Raw genomic sequence first — 15000 nt, forward strand, 5'->3', positions numbered from 1 at the left:
CTTCACAAGAGCAAAGGAGAAATAGACTTTCTCGGGCAAACAAACACTGAGGGAATTGGCTGCCAGTAAATCTACCTTGCAAGAAATCTTTAAAAAAAAAAAAAAAAAAGGTTCTTTGGAGAAGAGTAAAAATAAGTTCTTTGGAGAGAAGTAAAAAATAATATAGGTCAGAAACTGATCTATATAAAGAAAGGAAGAGCATCAAAAAAGGAATAGGTGAAGGTAACAAAAACTTTCATTTCTATTCTTAGTTGATAACAGCCTGTTCAAAATAATAACAGGGACAATGCATTCCGTGAACGCTTATGCTTAGATACGGGAAATGCTGGGTATGCTCATATGTAAGTGAAATGAGTAACAGCACTGAAACAAGGGACAGAAGAAAGGAACTGGGATTGTATTATTGTAAGGTATTCACAGTACAAGTCAAGTGGTATACCCTTATTTGAAAGTGAGCCTGCATCAGTTATAAATGACAGAAAAAGAGTGGAAGACAACACAGGAACAAAGAACAAAGGCAACAAATAGAAAACAGAAACAAATATCGGAGATATTGATCCAACTGTATCAATAATCCCTTTGAATGTCAAAGGTCTAATTGCAGCAATTAAGATTGTCAGAGTAGGTCAAAAAAGCATGACCCAACTAGATGTCGTCTACAAGAAATCGACTTTAAAAATGAAGACGCATACAGATAAAAAGTAAAGGGATGGAAAAACTAGATTGCGCTAAACTAAATTAGTACGTACTTCCGTTGTTTTCTACAAGTATATGAAAAGGTTTTCTGCCAGCAGCCATCTAGTTTTCCACCCTCTTGCTATCTGGAATGTTCTCTTTCATTTGCTTTTTGTACTCACACATCTAATACTGTGATCTAATCTACTGTGATCTAATTCTACTGGGTAAAACCCCGCCTTCTTCACGTTTAAAGAAAAATTCCCAAGGCCCCCAACATCTAGCTCTGGGTTTAATACAGGCAAGGCAACACCACTCACCAAAATGTTTATAAGTTCTCCCCAACCAAACCACTCCCTAATACTAACACCACAGCCAGCTAGCCCTAAATTAAAATAAGCCTAAAATGAATTATCTTCAGTGCATATGACTGAGTCCAAAATAAGTTAATTTTCACATGGTTAATTTTACAGAAAACAAGTCACTTTCAAAGAACTAAGTGAGCAATCACAAAACACTCCATTACCTTTTAGAATGGAGAAGCATGAAAAGGCACACCCATGACTAGTAAACAATCTGAAATTAGTACGAGTGACTGAACAATAAATTAGAAACGTCTCTTGCAGTTCAGGCCGGGACAGAGAAAACCATCTTGTGTTTGAACTTTGCTTTTCGTAAAGGACTAAGTACCTACAACCCTGAATTTAAAGAATAGCAAGAATTCATTTTAAGAAGATAGGAATTCTATCATGACATAATACTAAACGCTTGTATTTTTTTGCCCTGGACAGATAGATCATGAACTTTTGAGCTCACTTTTGCTGCATCTCAACACTGTGGGAATCAACAAGCACAGTACTCCTCTTCCAGGGCACCTGAAAAGGCTGGGAGTTGTCAACCGTGTACATTATAATAAATTACATCTGCTACTTCTCGATGCCTAGAGTTTAAAAGTGGCACAATCTGGGATTATGGAGAAAACCGTAAGCATGAAGAAGCAGCTTAGGAAATGCAGAGACGGGTGTAGAATGGAGAGGTCTACGGGTAGGCAGGACATGAAACTATTTAGGTAAGAATCAGACCTTTGCGGCACTCATCTCCACATGCCTTACTTTTTCTCGCTGAGGTAGAGATGAAATTTATCAGAGATGAATGCTTTAGGTACCAGCGAGAGCCTAAAGGCTTCATCTTACCCACATGGAAGCCACAAATGAGGATTGTAAGTCTAACTGTTAAAATATTATCAAAAGCAATATTAATAATTACAAAAGCAGTATTTTAAAATTGAGAAATATAACACATGCTAAGACAAACTAAATATTTTCAACATCTGACTTGCTCGGGGTCATAAAAAACTTATTTGCATTACTAAACACACATATACACCTATGCACATTTATGGATGGGAGAGATGGGAGGGAGAGACAGAGAGAAACGGGTGGGAGATTTTACTTAAGACATTTCCACCCTATGCCAACAAATTTGACAACTCAGGTGGAACAAATTCCTAGAAAGTCACAAATTACCAAAACTGACTCAAGAAGAAATGGAAAGTCTGACCCTGTAAGACCTAAATAGAAACTGAGCTAGTAAGCTAGTAATAGAGCTCCTTCCCACAAGTACAAGTAAACACCCAGGCCAGGATGGTTTCAGTGTTGACTTTTATCAAAAGTTTAAAGAAATAATATCAGTACTCCACAAATTCTTCCAGACCTTCTTCCAGAGGGGGGTGGTACATTTTCTTACCTATGTTATAAGGTCAATACCACCATGATAACAAGTCAAACAAAGAAAGGAAAATGACAGATATCCTTCATGAATATAGATGCAAAACTCCTCAACAAAAATATTAACCAACTCCAACATGACCAAGTGGAGTTTATCCCTGCAATGCCAGCGTGGATTAACATCCAAAAATTATTAATGTGGCATACAGTATTCACAGAATAAAAGATAAAAACCACATAATCATCAATAAACATAGAAAAAGCATTTAACAAAACTCAAAACCCATTCATAGCAGAACTCTTAAACTCAGAACAGAAGTTAACCTGATAAGGGGCATCTATGGAAAACATACAATGATCATACTTAAGAGGAAAAGAGTAACACTTCATCCTCACGATCAGGAACAAGGCAAGGATGTGTGCTCTCATCTACTGTATTTAACACAGCGCTGGAGGTTCTAGACGATCACACAAGAAAAGGAAATAAAAGGCATCCAGACTGGAAAACTCTTGTTTGTTTGTCTGTTTATTGGGAAACTCTTTATTCACAAGTGACATGACCCTATATATAGAGTATTGTAAGGAATCCATCCAAATCTATTATGGCTAATTAATAAATATAGCAAGTGCGCAGAATACAAGATCAATATACAAAAATCAACTGCATTTCTATAAACAAGCGGCAAACAATCCAAAACCAAACCTAGAATACAATTCCATTCACAATACCGTAAGAAAAATAGAATCTGTAGAAACAAATTTAACAAAAGACACGTAAGACCTGTTCACTGAAAACTTCAAAACTTTACTGGGGAAACTGGTGCACGCAAAAAGATGAACTTCCACCTCGGGCAATATCACAAAATTAACTCAAAATGGATGACAGACTTAACTGTAAGAGCTGAAACAATAACATTTTTAGAACAAAAAAGGAGAAAATCTTTAAGACCCTGAGCTGGGCAAAGATTTCTTCTGAACCAGAAAGCATGAAAAACTGGACCTCATCGAAATTAAATACTGCACTTCAAAAGAGACTATTTAAAAAATGAAAAGACAAGGGGACCTGATTGGCTCAGTCGTTTAAGCCTCCGACTTCGGCTCAGGTCATGATCTCACGGTTCCTGAGTTCGAGCCCTGCATCGGGCTCTGTGCTGACAGCTAGGAGCCTGGGGCCTGCTTCGGATTCTGTGTCTCCCTCTCTCTATTCCCCTCCCCTGCTCGCAACCTGTCTCTCTCTTCTCTCTCAAAAATAAATAAACATTAAAGAAACAATTTTTTTTTTAATGAAAAGACAAGCAAGAAACCAGAGGAAACTACATGCAAGGCAGGTATCTAATGAGGGACTTCTATCCAGGAATATAAAAAGGAATTTCTACAGGAATTCCAGGAATTCCTACAACTCAATAAGAAGACAAACAATCCAAATTTTTTTTTTTTTAATTTTTTTTTTCAACGTTTATTTATTTTGGGGACAGAGAGAGACAGAGCATGAACGGGGGAGGGGCAGAGAGAGAAAGGGAGACACAGAATCGGAAACAGGCTCCAGGCTCTGAGCCATCAGCCCAGAGCCCGACGCGGGGCTCGAACTCACGGACCGCGAGATCGTGACCTGGCTGAAGTCGGACGCTTAACCGACTGCGCCACCCAGGCGCCCCCAAATTTTTAAAAATATGAGCAGACATTACACCAAAGATATAGGCATAGTTAATAAACACATGAAATGACGCTCAACATGACTGGTCATAAGGGAAACGGAAATTAAAACCACAATGGCATACTGTTTCAAGTCCACCAGAAGAGCTTTTTAAATAAGAAAAGCACAACATTGGTGAGGATATAGAGAAACTGGAGCCCTCACACGCTGCTGATGGGAATGTAAAATGTGTACCAACTTGGAAAACAATCTGGCACTTTCTCAAAAGGTTTAACATAAAACTGAAGCACAATTCAGCAATTCTACTAGGAGAGAAATAAAAACATGTGACCAAAGAGAGACCTGCATGCAAACATTCACAGCAGAATAATCTCCAGAAGCCAAAACCTGTAACCAACAAAATCCTTCAACTGTGAATGGTTAGACAAAATGTGGCATATCCATAAAAAAGAAGACAATTTGGCAGTAAAATGAAACAAACGACTGACACACACAAGATCATGGATTAAATCTCAAAAACATGAGAAGGAGTAGGAGGGACGACCCACCGTGAGAAGGGAAGAAGCCAAACAAAAGAGATCACATACTGTACAGTTCCATTTATACAAAATGTTCAGAAAAGGCAAATTTAAAAACAGAAAGTAGACCAGTGGTTGACAGGGGCTAAGGGTGTGAATGCTAACAGATTGACTGTAATTGGTCTTGAGAAATCTTACCGAGGGGATGACAATGTTCTAAAATCGATTTATGGTGATGGTTGCACAATTCAGAAACTTACTAAAAATCAATGAATTATACACCTGAAATGGGTGAATTCTATGATATGTAAAATATAACTCAATAAAGTTGTGTCCTTAAGAAAAGAATATTGGTCTTTAAACAATGGGTAATGGAAAAAAGCATTTAAGAGTCTCATGTAGGGGAACCTGGGTGGCTCAATAGGTTGAGAGTCCAACTTCAGCTCGGGTCATGATCTCATGGTGCTTGAGTTCGAGCCCCACGTTGGGCTATGCTGCTGTCAGGTGGGAGCCTGCCTTGGTTCCTCTGTCCCTGCCCTCTCTCTGCCCCTCCCCCACTCATGCTCTCAGGCGTGCGTGCGCTCGCTCTCTCAAAAATAAACATTAAAAAAAAAAAAAAAGAGTCTTGGTGGAGCCTGGGTGCCTCAGTTGGTTAAGCAGCTGACTTCAGCTCAGGTCATGATCTCACAGCTTGTGAGTTCGAGCCTTGCATCAGGGCTCTGAGCTGTCACCACAGAGCCTGAAGCCTCCTTTGGATCCTGTGTCTCCCCCTCTCTCTTCCCCTCCTCCACTTGCTCTCTCTCTCTCTCTCAAAAATAAATAAACATTAAAAAAAATTTTTTAGGAGTCTTACGTTAGTTAGTCTTACTAACAAATGATTATTGCATAAATAATGAGGAAAAAAAACTAAGTAAACTAAGCAGGTCATTGATCATTTTGATAGTATCCTAACACACGTGGCTTCAGGGAAGAAGTATGAAAATATCATGGAGAAAAGACCCACAGTGGGAAAACAAGAGATATACAGGCTGGCATGCACATTCAAACACTTGCTAGCTGTGTGTTATTATGAAAGTCACCAGACAGTGCTGAGTTTAATTTTCCCTGTGTGTAACAGAGTTACGTGAGCATTTAACACAATGGATGCAAATGCACAGCACGGCAGTTAGTGACCCAAGAACTAATGGCCGGTGTCAGCAGGGCAGCGGTGTCAGTAGAAACTCTACTAGGTGTGGTCCAACATGTATTTGGTAAAGAAATGTCAAGTTTCCGGCACCAAAATGTCTTTAAGGACCTCTGTATGGACACTGTTAGAACCCAGTGCCTAACACTGTTAGGGCACCTGGATGGCTCAGTCAGTTAAGTGAACGTCTGACTTTGGCTCAGGTCAGGATCTCGCAGTTTTGGAGTTGGATCCCCACATCAGGCTCTGCACTGACCATGCAGAGCCTGCTTGGGATATATTCTCTCTTTCTGCCCTTCCCCCACTTGGGCACTCTTTCTCTCTCAAAATGAACAAATAAACAGGAAAGGAAAGGAGAGGAGAGGAGGGGAGGGGAGGGGAGGGGAGGGGAGGGGAGGGGAGGGGAGGGGAGGGGAGGGCAGGGGGGAAGGGGGGAAGGGGGGAAGGGGGGAAGGGAAGGGAAGGGAAGGGAAGGGAAGGGAAGGGAAGGGAAGGGAAGGGAAGGGAAGGGAAGGGAAGGAAAAAAGAAAAGAGAAAAGAAAAGAAAAGAAAAGAAAAGAAAAGAAAAGAAAAGAAAAGAAAAGAAAAGAAAAGAAAAGAAAAGAAAAGAAAAAGCAATTCCCACACCCCTGTTTTGTCTAGGTTAGGACTAAAGCATAGGACAACCCTTCTGTCAAGCAAACAGACCGAGCAGAGGCAAAGCTCTACCGATCAAGACACAAAGTTCCTCAGGAATGACATGTATGGTTTACACAGCACGCATAGCAATGGAAGTCCAATGCGAACACATACAACTAAGTTGCTTAAATGAGGTAAACTGTTTCAAAAGGGAAGATACGTTTAAAAATAAAGCCAGGTGGGCAGCAGGAGTCCTTAAAATGAGAAATGACTCACACCAACAGTTATTGCCTACCTCACAGGGGGAACATAATTAAGAAGGATTTAATTGCAGATGTACTGGAAAGAGGAAAGGCACCATGCACCCAAGTATTGTTTCCAGCCCCATTTTCAAACACCAAGAACCACAGCACCTAGTTCAGAGGCTGACAGAGCCAACCTGTAGCTAAAGCCCACAGGACAAATCTGGCCTGCCACCTATTTTTATAAATAAAGTTTGACTGCGTGAGAGCTACACATTCATTTACATTTTGTTTGTGGCCAATTTTGTACCTCACAACAGAGTTGAATACTTACTACAGAGGCCACCTGACCTGCAAGCCTACAATATTTACCATCTGTCTCTTAACCAAAAAAACTGTTAAATTAAAAAAAAAAAAAAAAAAATTGGGGCATCTGGGTGGCTCCATCGGTGAAGCGTCCAACTTCGACTCGGGTCATGATCTCACAGTTCATGGGTTCAAGCCCCACATCAGGCTCTCCACCGTCAGCCCGGAGCCTGCTGTGGATCCTCTGTCTCCCTCTCTCCCTGCCCCTCCCCCACTCCCTCACTCTCTCTCAAAAATAAACAAACGTTGAAAACAATTTTTTTTTTTAGTAAAGTAAAAATGTTTGTAGATTTAGTTTCTTTACTACAAATGTCAGATTATTAGCTGACACGGTTCAAATGTTTAACTCGAGGAATTAAAAAGAGAGACTTTCTGGACGTGATGAAAACACTGGTTTAAAAGATACCCTGGGTATGTCATGGGCCAGGACATGCACACTGACAGTGCAGGCTTCAGGGCCGAAGAGGTTTGACACTAAATCTCTTCAGAGAATGCGAAGACCTAGGCAAGATATTTAAGGCAGTTTCCTCACTTTGTATCATGGGCAAAATACCTAATCCCTGCCTGAGTCATATGTACAGCACCCAAAACCATTAATAGCAGCCAATAATAACCACTAAGCGTTAGCTCCTTCCATGTATATACTAAACTGGGACTTTCGTTTACCCCTAATGATCTGCATTAACCCTCAGTCTTTAAAGGGAAGCATTCTGTCACTAGGAAACCCTGTCGTGCGACGGACCCCACTGCCTTCTCTGTCCAACACGTATTTACCCATCTGGAATGTCCCCACCACTTTTCTAAAGTAACGTCCATATGGAACCTGAGCCCATGAGTTCTACAAGAACAGCTCTGACCTCGGAGATCGCAGGACACAAACACACTCACACAAATGCATATGTGCGTACACAGCTTTGCCTGAAAACCCACCACTCCAACCCAGCGACCGCACTTTCCAGTCCCAGAATAAGAACTCTATTATCCTATCCCCTTCGAGACTTTTTTGATTTCTAAAGATCACTTTGCGGTCTTTGTCTTCCCAAATGAAAGCATACTATTTGTTTGTAGTCAGTTCTCATTTCAGAGCCCGTAAAGCCACTTCTAACCTTGCTGGTGAAAACTGAACACAGTCCACGTAAACTACAAGCTCTGGATGACAACGATGTTAATGAGGTCACTGTTGCAAAGGTCCCAGTCTGCCGGGGGACACCGATAATGGAGGAGTGTGCACGAGCACAAGGCAGAGGGTGTGGGGGCAATCCCTGTACTTTCCCCTCCATCTTGCTACGGATCTAAAACTGCTCCTGAAAAAATGTCTTTTTTTAAAAAATAATAACAATAATAAATAGAGGATTAAAAAACAAAAAAACAAAAACCAGAACACGATGATTTTTCCCAGGACACTGCCAGTTTAGGTCTATCATCAGAGTAATTATTAACAGCACTCCCATCCACTCTCAAACATGCCCTGGGCTGCACGATAAATTATATGGTCACTCTACTCCAAAGCCTCAACTTCCCCCACCTAAAGAATAAATCAGTGCTTCAGAATCCACACCCAATAAATAACCAAGGGAAGGAAGTATGCACCGTCTTCCACCTCTTCCAAGATTTAGGCATTTGCCACCCAAAGTGTTAATATAAAGTTTCTTTTCATTCTTACAGTCTGCTGTTTACAATCCTCTTTTCTTTCCTCATTTTAGGATCTAGATGGTAACATTTTTTAAATCCCCATACACAGTAACAACCTGAACATATAGTTGAGAAATACACTTCTATACTCATTAGCATACTAGGTAGTTTATATAAAAAATTTGTAAGAATCTGGCAAATTTTGTACATAGTGTTTTCTGTGGAAAAGATATTAAGCGTAAACATGGGGGGGGAGGGAGTCTGAAAAATAAGGCAAAATATTAATTGTGATATTTCGGTGGTGACACTAGGTGAACACATTCTTTGTCTGTGTCTCTGTGTTTTCCAGCTTTACTGAAAATGAATCTGTACTGGGTTTCTCATGAAAGACTCACGTGTAGACCAAGAACAAGATGTTCAGACGGAAGCTGAAGTGAATATACAGGGGACGCACCCAAACTTGAATAAACCCGAAACTGCTATGCTATCTAGGTACAGCCTGTATAACATGAGGCACTTAAGGAAGGCACAGAACACCCAGGGCGCTCCTGGGATAAAGGGACTGTCCTTTGCGTACGCAAAGTACTTGTAATGTCATCAGTGGCAAGAGGTTTCTAGAGTTCAAGGTGGTGTTAGAGTAATGGTTCTTACCCAGGTTTAAGCTTGAAGAGGATCCATGTGAAGAGAGGGAAGGAGGTGGTGTCTGTGAATGTCCTGGTCCCTGACTAGGGAGAGGCATGCCCACGGGTCCAGGAGAGGAGGAAAAGCTAAGGCCGTTATAAAAACTGTGTCCAATGGGGGTCAAGCTGCTCGATGTCCTCTTATAAAGGTCACTGCTGCCAGTCAGGGAGTCACGGCGGGAGCCACTGCCAGTGTTGGAGTTTGCAACTAAAATGGAATTAAAACAATGCAGATAAGAAAAGGCCTGTTCTTTGAAGAACAAGCCCAGTGACCTGTTCCTAACACTTTGATCCAGACTCCTTACCACCGCAAATCTGTCAGCAGAGACAGCCTAACTGTTCATGTGGCAGTTCTAGGGGCAGGTAAAGTAATAAAGAGGACATGGCTCGGTTTAACATGAAACTTTTGTTCAAACCATCACACGAATGCTAAATTTACCTTCCTTTGGTGTCACATATTATGGGGTGGGGATGGGTTAAAAAGCTCTGACGGCCACATAAGCTATGGAAAAGGTGAAAGAAAATGGGCTAGAAAGAATGCCTTTCATCAACCCAAAGGTTCTAGTAGAAAAATGGAGTACAGAAAAAAAAAGATTTGTAAATGGGGTATCGTCCCCCTACACAAGACTTACATATGAAAGCCTGTTTTCTCAATGGGTTCGATCAAGAGTTACTGCTAGCCCCCAATTCCAATTGAAGATTCTCACTCTCAAACATGCCCTGCTCTTCGGAGATCACATGGTTTTACAAACACTGCAATTATCCCACTGTTTCCCTTACTCCTTCCCTGCTTTTCTCTCCCATCAAAACATTAAAAATATCTTGGTCTAATTTCCGCCTTCCCACTTTGCCATAATATCCACCTTAATTCTTCTCAGAAGACTGGAGAAAATTCCTGACTCTTCAAGGCCTGCAGACTGTGGGGTACGCTACCCTGTGGTCTTTGGTAAGTCCTCCTCCCTCAGTTTTTAGTGTCCACATTTCTACGCTTCCCTCCACGTTCTTCCCAATGCCTGAAAAAAATCGCCCCTGGTTTTCCGATCCCTGAAACAAATCGACTCTGAGAGTATAAATAAGTAGCAACATAAGCATAAAACTGAAATCGGCCCCAACCCTAAAAACTTGATTTTAACAGTCCATCATCTCAGATATGTGGGACGGCCGGCTTCCCACAGGGGTCGGTCCAGATCTGCCTGGGGCATCTGTCCAGGATTCCATGCACTGTCAGTGTTCCATAAAGATTGTAAAAATAATTACAATTCAGTTTTAACAGCACATAAAGTCTGATTTCTACCTGCGGTTCCAAACCCTCCAAGGGCTGATCCCAGGGTGGCGCCGAGAGAACTGCTACTTCCAAATCCCAAGGACGTGTTGGCAGGCTGGGCTGAGCCCTGGGAGAAGAGGGAGCTGCTCTGTGAGTTGCTGCTCAGAGAGTTGTTGCCATAGAAAGAGCTGGACGCCAGGCTGTTACTGGGCTGCTGCTGGGGCTGGGGCTGGGGCTGCTGGGTTCCTAAAGGGCGAAACGGTCCATTTGTTGTTCCAGCAAGACCACCGGCTGCTCCATTTGCTGAAGCTGCGGCCGCTGCAACAGCTACGAAGAAGAAAGCAAACCATTGGGCTATGAAAGGGACTGGCCGCATTCCCCCAGCCACGGTGTCATCCTTCCGAAAACCCCGTAACGCCGTCCTATCTCTTCGAAGTGGACGTGAGCCTCGTACACAACTACGCAAATCTGCCTTCGATCCCTTCATCTGAAGCTTCTATTTTCTATTTCTGCTTCCAATGTGAAGTCAAAATACCACCGAAGCCAAATTCACTATGGTGGCAGCTTTAAGGAGTCTGCAGTTTAAAACAGGTACAGATGTCAAACGTAGCTGTTTTAACTACAACTACTTCCTCAAATCTCAAGTTCCACAAATATCATCGTTGAGGACTTTTCCAGAACCACTGTCATCAATATACTCAAGTCCCTCGAATTCCTAAACATGTTGCTCTCTTCTAGATGTTTCCGCCGTTGCTCCTAATTTACATTCCTAATATATATACACACACACACACAAAGCCTAAAACAAAAACCTATGTATCGTTTATCCCCCATCAAAATGTATTGCTCTGCCACTTCTCACTACTCCCTCCGTCCCGCCTCCACCCCGAAAAACAAAAACAACATATTTAAAAAAAAAACATTATCTGAAAATAATGAAAATAAGGACATGGATTTCTGTGAAATCAGCCTTGGACTGCTGCCAACGGTGCCGTTGTGCGTGAGTAATCCAACTTCCTATGTTCACGGTGGAGCAGGTCCTTGCTGCTAACCAGCTGGCACATGGCTGTCAACAGAATCTATCGAGGTCACTTGCTGCTTCTGCTTTTTCTCTTTGAAATATTACAGGGCAGAATTGCTATATCGAGAACTGTCAAATGAAGTACATTTCAACAGACTGTAAGAACATCGTCCGTCGCCCATTTTGGATCTCTGACAGGAGTTCACGGAGCGGGAAGCTCACCTGCTTGAGCGGCTGAGGAACTGATGATGACTGGGGCGGGAGCGACCAGCCGCACAGGAGCCCCGAGACCGTTTCTCGCCCCTGCGTTCACCACGAGGGCACCCGTTTGGTCATAGTAAGCAGCAGGAGCCAAGACCGGATAACCTGGGAATGTCAAGCCACATGTGAGTAGACAGGAAGCTACCAGGGCCTCCTGGGCGCTAGCAGACTGTAAACAGTCACAGATTTGACCGTGGGGACCGACAGACGCAGATTTCTATCCTGGCTTCACTACCTGGACAGCGGTATGACCCTGAATCTCTGCACATCCCATTTCCCCAGTGACGATGATAAGACTACCTGCCTCATAAAAGTCTTGAGACGATCAGAGGAGGAATGCGAAAGATCTCGCATGGTGTCTGGCACAGAATGGTACAGTATTATTCATCATCCGCTAAGTGTCAGAAAGGGAATTCGGCGGGCCAGGGAAACCTGCGCTCTTCCAAGTGCCAACCAAGGTTACCACCAGAAATCATACCCTGACAATTTTTTTTACAGTTTCCTCGACTACGAAAATAACAGAGAGTATCAACGATTACAACGTAGTACTTCCATACCTTGTAACAGTCTAAGCACAAATACCCTGCACGTTACCAGGTAAAACCTAGACACACTTCAAATAATAGGATCTTTCAGCACCTCATGGAATCTCCAAATGCTATTGAGCCACAGGAGAAATTACAGGTGACCTCCCAATAAAAGCTGAATGCTTAGTAACTCGTACAACAAATGATGCAGGTTAAAGTTACTCGGTGAATTCCTAAGTAGTTCAGTTAATGTGGCTACGCTCCATGATCAGTAAGAATCCATAAATTTATGCTGAGGTCTCACAAGGACCTGTTTCAAAGGAAGAAGCACAAATTACTTCCAACCTGTGCAAAGAACAGGACCAGGTGACAGTGAGCCAAGAATAACCTCTGCTCGAGGTGAAGATCAACCACAGGTAGGGAACCACAAAGCACCTCTGCTGTCGGCTCAGGAGAAATCCCAGAAACGTAAGGGATGGCCCCATCGAGGAACACTAGGAACTTCTTCCGTGATACTGTTCAAAGACATCAGCACAAAGACTAAAACCTGGGAGTGATGCTAAAGTAGCCTGCCCACTCCTTCCATCATCCCCAGTCCCAAGGGACAGAACAGATCACCACCAAAGGACAACGGCATACTCCAAGCAGTGTGTGGAGAGACACATGTAAGATTAAGACTGGCTCAGAACAATCAGGTGCTCTCGTCAACGACGATGGTCTCAGTGAGGGCAAGTGTATGTCATCCCCGCCAGTCCCCAAATCGTGACAAGTCTGCTACGCAAGCTGAAAGCACCGCCTGTTTTCCTCTCAGTCTCCCCCAACAAGCAGACTGTTTTTTCCCTCAAAGCATGAGGAACAACAATGCAGCCTCACCTGGCATGCCTGCAGCCAGTCCTTGTCCAAAAGCAAGGGCAGAATTCACTGCTGCAGCTGCCACCAGTGGATCTGTTTGCTGTCCCTGCTGGTTCTGATTTGGGGTCAAAGGACGCTGGCTGGCTCCTCCACGGAGAACCTGGGAGACAGAAATAAATCAACCACTTTCTTCTCATTGGAAATACCTAAGACCCACCGTGTGCTTAAGTTGGGTCAACTTTTTTAAATTGGTAGTTGTAAACCATTTCTCCTATAATGTTTTATATGGCATGGCTGTTAGGATAAAAGTTCAATTAACAACATTTCATTGAATGAAATCTCATTCTACCACTCTTAAACATTATTACCTTTACAAGCAGCCAAAAGCCTATAAAAGTGAGGATTCATTAATCAAATACTTCATGCCGTCCATCTGGCAGGTACTAGAGACAAGGCAACGAACAAGACAAACAAAGCCCCTGCCCTCTTAAAGCTTTCATTCCAGTGAACGAAGACAGATAACTAAGTCTAAACACGGTGTCAGTGCTCTGACAAAAAGTACGTCAAGGAGGAGGAGGAGGATGGAGTGGGAAGGGGAGTTTAGATAGGTAAACAGAGGTAATGTACCCACATAATTAGACTAAAATAGCTGTGTCTAAAGGGGAACACACACACACACACACACACACACACACACCCCAAAAAGTCTGTATTTCCTTTATAGAATATAAGAACATCTTCTCTACCCTATAACACTATTGGTATTCAACAAGGCCCAAATGGTCCCGAATGAGCTCACCAGGACTGGATTTAGGAGGCCTCTGAGCTGTTTCTATTTCTCCTCTCATAAATTTCACAACAGACGGCAATCTAAATGGAGAGGTGTCAAGAGCACTGTCATTTCAGTACAGAACACCAGTTCTGCCACTGTGATGAAGGATCTACTTTTTATTAATGAAACATGGGCACCAAAATGCTGGTAATCATTCTTTTTCTGAATGCTCTGAAGAATCTACTCCACGTGATCTATATGCTCCAGTAAGTAAAAATGCAAAACACACAGACCGAGGCTAAAATTATAAAATGCGTTTTGCAATGTTTTCCAAAGGCAAAGTTCTTCTCGGATCACTTTCACTATCACTTTGCTATTTATAAAAGTTAGACATATGGTCAGGAACCTGGGTACAGATTATTCTTGGTACCACTGGGTAAACAATATAAAAGAGAAACACCACTAGCTATTTATTAAATGAGCATAAGAGAAACAACACCATCCACACTGGCAAGAAGAGATGTGTAGACAATTTACTCCCAGTCTCTTATTTCCTTCTCTGTAAAATTAGTTAAGGGTAACAGCTGATCCTGCAAATATGTTGGGAGCATTCGAATTAATTTCTGCAAGGCACAATACCTGGTACCCAGGAGATAATCAATAACCAATAGCTAATTACTATCAAAATATTTATTTGTGACCTAAGGAATCTAACAGACTTTCCAAGAGAAAGAGTGCTTTAATCCACACAGAAGAGTCAAAGGAGGTTGCCCAGGGGAGTGTTTGCACCAAGATCCAAAAGAGCTCTCACTCTAGGAAAAGTAAACAGCATGTACACATATATGGCAAATACTAATAGTTCAAGAACTAATACAACATCAATGAAACCATCATTATCATTGGGCATTATGAACTAGGCTTATGTGTGGTTAGGAGTTGTAGGAAAGGCCAGGGGACAGGGGAATGGACGATGTGCCTGAAAAAAGAGGGAGTCCAGACTACTGAGCC

At 42.4% G+C, this 15000-nt stretch overlaps 1 protein-coding gene and 1 non-coding gene across 19 annotated transcripts in view; both read right to left on the bottom strand.

The window, feature by feature from the left end:
- PUM1 (pumilio RNA binding family member 1) overlaps positions 1 to 15000 on the bottom strand; it is a 134403-nt gene that overhangs the window by 25760 nt on the left and 93643 nt on the right. For 15 of the 18 annotated variants that reach the window (XM_086716268.1, XM_086716269.1, XM_086716261.1 and 12 more), the window contains 4 exons: positions 13242 to 13380; positions 11803 to 11946; positions 10590 to 10886; positions 9267 to 9503 (listed from right to left, as the gene is read on the bottom strand). In XM_086716268.1, the coding sequence (XP_086572394.1) occupies positions 9267 to 9503; positions 10590 to 10886; positions 11803 to 11946; positions 13242 to 13380 (817 nt within the window). The remainder of the gene's footprint in view (positions 1 to 9266; positions 9504 to 10589; positions 10887 to 11802; positions 11947 to 13241; positions 13381 to 15000) is intronic. The other 3 variants (XM_086716267.1, XM_086716266.1, XM_086716264.1) reach the window with 2 other exon arrangements.
- LOC112849138 (small nucleolar RNA SNORD103/SNORD85) lies at positions 13045 to 13121 on the bottom strand. Its single transcript, XR_003222567.1, has one exon. It is a non-coding gene; the product is annotated as a small nucleolar RNA SNORD103/SNORD85 (small nucleolar RNA).

The sequence above is a fragment of the Puma concolor genome, chromosome C1 (assembly GCF_028749965.1).
Source record: "Puma concolor isolate L17-30 chromosome C1, mPumCon1.1.hap2, whole genome shotgun sequence".
Lineage (NCBI taxonomy): Eukaryota > Metazoa > Chordata > Mammalia > Carnivora > Felidae > Puma > Puma concolor.